Below are 2500 nucleotides of genomic sequence, written 5' to 3'. Positions count from 1 at the left end.
TCCGTACACCAAGGTGACGTTGAACAGCCGGCCACGGATGGCGATGAGGCGGAACAGCTGCTTGACCGTGTCCACGTTGCGGCTGTCCGTGTAGAAGTGGAACCGCAGGGTGTGTCCAGATTTCGCTGTGGCCCTGTGTGACCGACATGTGCATGGAGAGGTGATAATCATGATTGTGTGTTGTTATTTTTAGCAACAAGTGGCAGTGGTAGCAGTAGCATTGGCGGCGGCTGCAGTGCAGTAGTAGTAGTAGTTGATGAGGAGGAGTATCAGTAGTAGTAGAAACAATTTCATTACTACTACTACGACTACAACTACTGCTGCTGCTGCTACTACTACTACTACTACTAAAAACAATAACAGTTTAGAAAAGAAATATACCATTCATAACATTAACAATAACAATCAACATCATCATCATCATCATGATAATCATGACACGTATCATAATAATCATCAACATCATGGTAGCCGATGACTATTCGTGAGCACACATAACGACGAAAACGATGATGATGAAAGTAATGGCGTCAAAGACGTCGAAATGATGGCATCGGCCTCATCATCGTCACAACCACCACCACTAGCACTGCAGCAAAAACAACAATAAAAATAACAACGACAACAACAACGACAACGATGATGACGATATTGTTGTTGTTGACGATGATGATGATGATGCTGATAATCATGCTGGAAGCGGTTCTGGTGATGACGATTAGGATGACAATAATGAATCGTGGTAGAATCGTTCAAGCAGTAGATCAGTATCAGTATCAGTAGCTCAAGGAGGCGTCACTGCGTTCGGTCAAATCCATATACGCTACACCACATCTGTCAAGCAGATGCCTGACCAGCAGCGTAACCCAACGCGCTTAGTCAGGCCTTGAGAAAATAAAATAAATAAATAAATAACAATATATATATATATATAAATAAATAAATAATAGATAAATACATAAAAATACTAATAATAATAATGGTGCTCATGTACGTTTATGTGTATTTGATTGTGCTTTCTGTGAAACTGCATGTTTGTTGCATATCTGTTATGCATGTGTGTGTGTGTGTGTGTGAACGTGTGTCTACATGTTTTACATTTATTTGCTTATTTATCATCGCTGGGTTTTTTTGGTTTTTTTTGCTTTTGGGTTTGTTTTTTTGTTTGTTTGTGTATGTGTGTGTGTGTGTGTGTGTGTGTGTGTGTGTGTGTGTGTGTGTGTGTGTGTGTGTGTGTGTGTGTGTGTGTGTGTGCGCTTGCTTGCTTGCTTGCTTGCTTAAAGTTGACTTCATCAAGCAGTAGAAACACAGTGAACAGTAACAACAGCACTAGAATAAACAGTGCGTTCGTGAAGATAGCCATTACAATTAAGAATACCTGAACACACACACACACACACACACACACACACACACACACACACACACACACACACAGAGATAGACATAGACACAGATAGTGAGACAGAAAAAAGATAGAAACAGACAAAGGTATATATATGAACAGAGAAACAGAGAATGAGAGAGGGGTAAGGGAGGCAGGGGGGAGTAGAGCGAGACAGAGAGACAGAGAAAAAACGGACACAGAGTGACATAGAGTGGCAGCGAGAGAGAGACTGACAGATGGAAACTCAATGCAAGACAATAATTATGCTATCGGATAGATTCTATCCACCACGTACTTGTAACTGTCAATGTTGAACCGTTGAGCTTCCGGTAAACTGTAGAACTGCATCAATCTGTTCATCTGACACACAGAAAATACACACACACACACACACACACACACACACACACACACACACAGACGCACACACACACAGACGCACACACACACACACACAGACGCACACACACACACACACAGACGCACACACACACACACACACACACACACACACACACACACACACACACATTAAATTCACGGTGCTGAAACGCGAACTCATTCATTGAAACACACTTCGTGAATGACAAAAGAACACGATTGCAAATGAAATATAAAAAGACACACTTGAAAAAGTACTACGTACTGATGAACACATGATTATTGGTATAGCTATCCACTCTCAAACACAAAAAGGATACTGTTTCGGAGTGCGGGGTTGGGGTGGGGTGGGGTGGGGGGGTGGGGGGTGGGGCTCATTATACAACTGGAAAAAAACAACCACCCAGAAACAGCAGAACAATATTTTACGTCAGTGTCATGACGCCAAAGCTATGATGTTGAAGAATCATTCCATTCCAGGAAAATTACTTTGTTCTGAATAGGGGGGGGGGGGGGGGGGGGAAATAAAGAACAAGAGAGGCAAGGCCTTCAAGACTCACTTGTGATACACTTTAACAAAAATCCAAGCTTTTTATATATTGAGTATAATTTCAAAATGTAATGTTTAAGATGTGAAAGATCAGTTTAAAGCAAATTAAGTCCCCTAGCATTAATTACAGAGTAATTTCCCTTTTTTACTATCTGCACCAAAACGTTTGCAAAATAAATAAA

General features: G+C 41.2%; 1 protein-coding gene across 2 annotated transcripts in view; it reads right to left on the bottom strand.

Annotated features, from left to right (window-relative positions):
- The window catches only part of LOC143295301 (uncharacterized), a 207414-nt gene that overhangs the window by 51259 nt on the left and 153655 nt on the right, over positions 1-2500 (bottom strand). For both annotated transcript variants that reach the window (XM_076606926.1, XM_076606925.1), the window contains 2 exons: positions 1683-1747; positions 1-133 (listed from right to left, as the gene is read on the bottom strand). The exon at positions 1-133 is cut by the window's left edge and continues 25 nt beyond it. In XM_076606926.1, coding sequence (XP_076463041.1) covers positions 1-133; positions 1683-1747 — 198 coding nt within the window. The remainder of the gene's footprint in view (positions 134-1682; positions 1748-2500) is intronic.

Source organism: Babylonia areolata, chromosome 20, assembly GCF_041734735.1.
Source record: "Babylonia areolata isolate BAREFJ2019XMU chromosome 20, ASM4173473v1, whole genome shotgun sequence".
In the NCBI taxonomy this organism is placed as follows: domain Eukaryota; kingdom Metazoa; phylum Mollusca; class Gastropoda; order Neogastropoda; family Buccinidae; genus Babylonia; species Babylonia areolata.
This window is presented reverse-complemented; position numbering and strand designations above follow the sequence as displayed.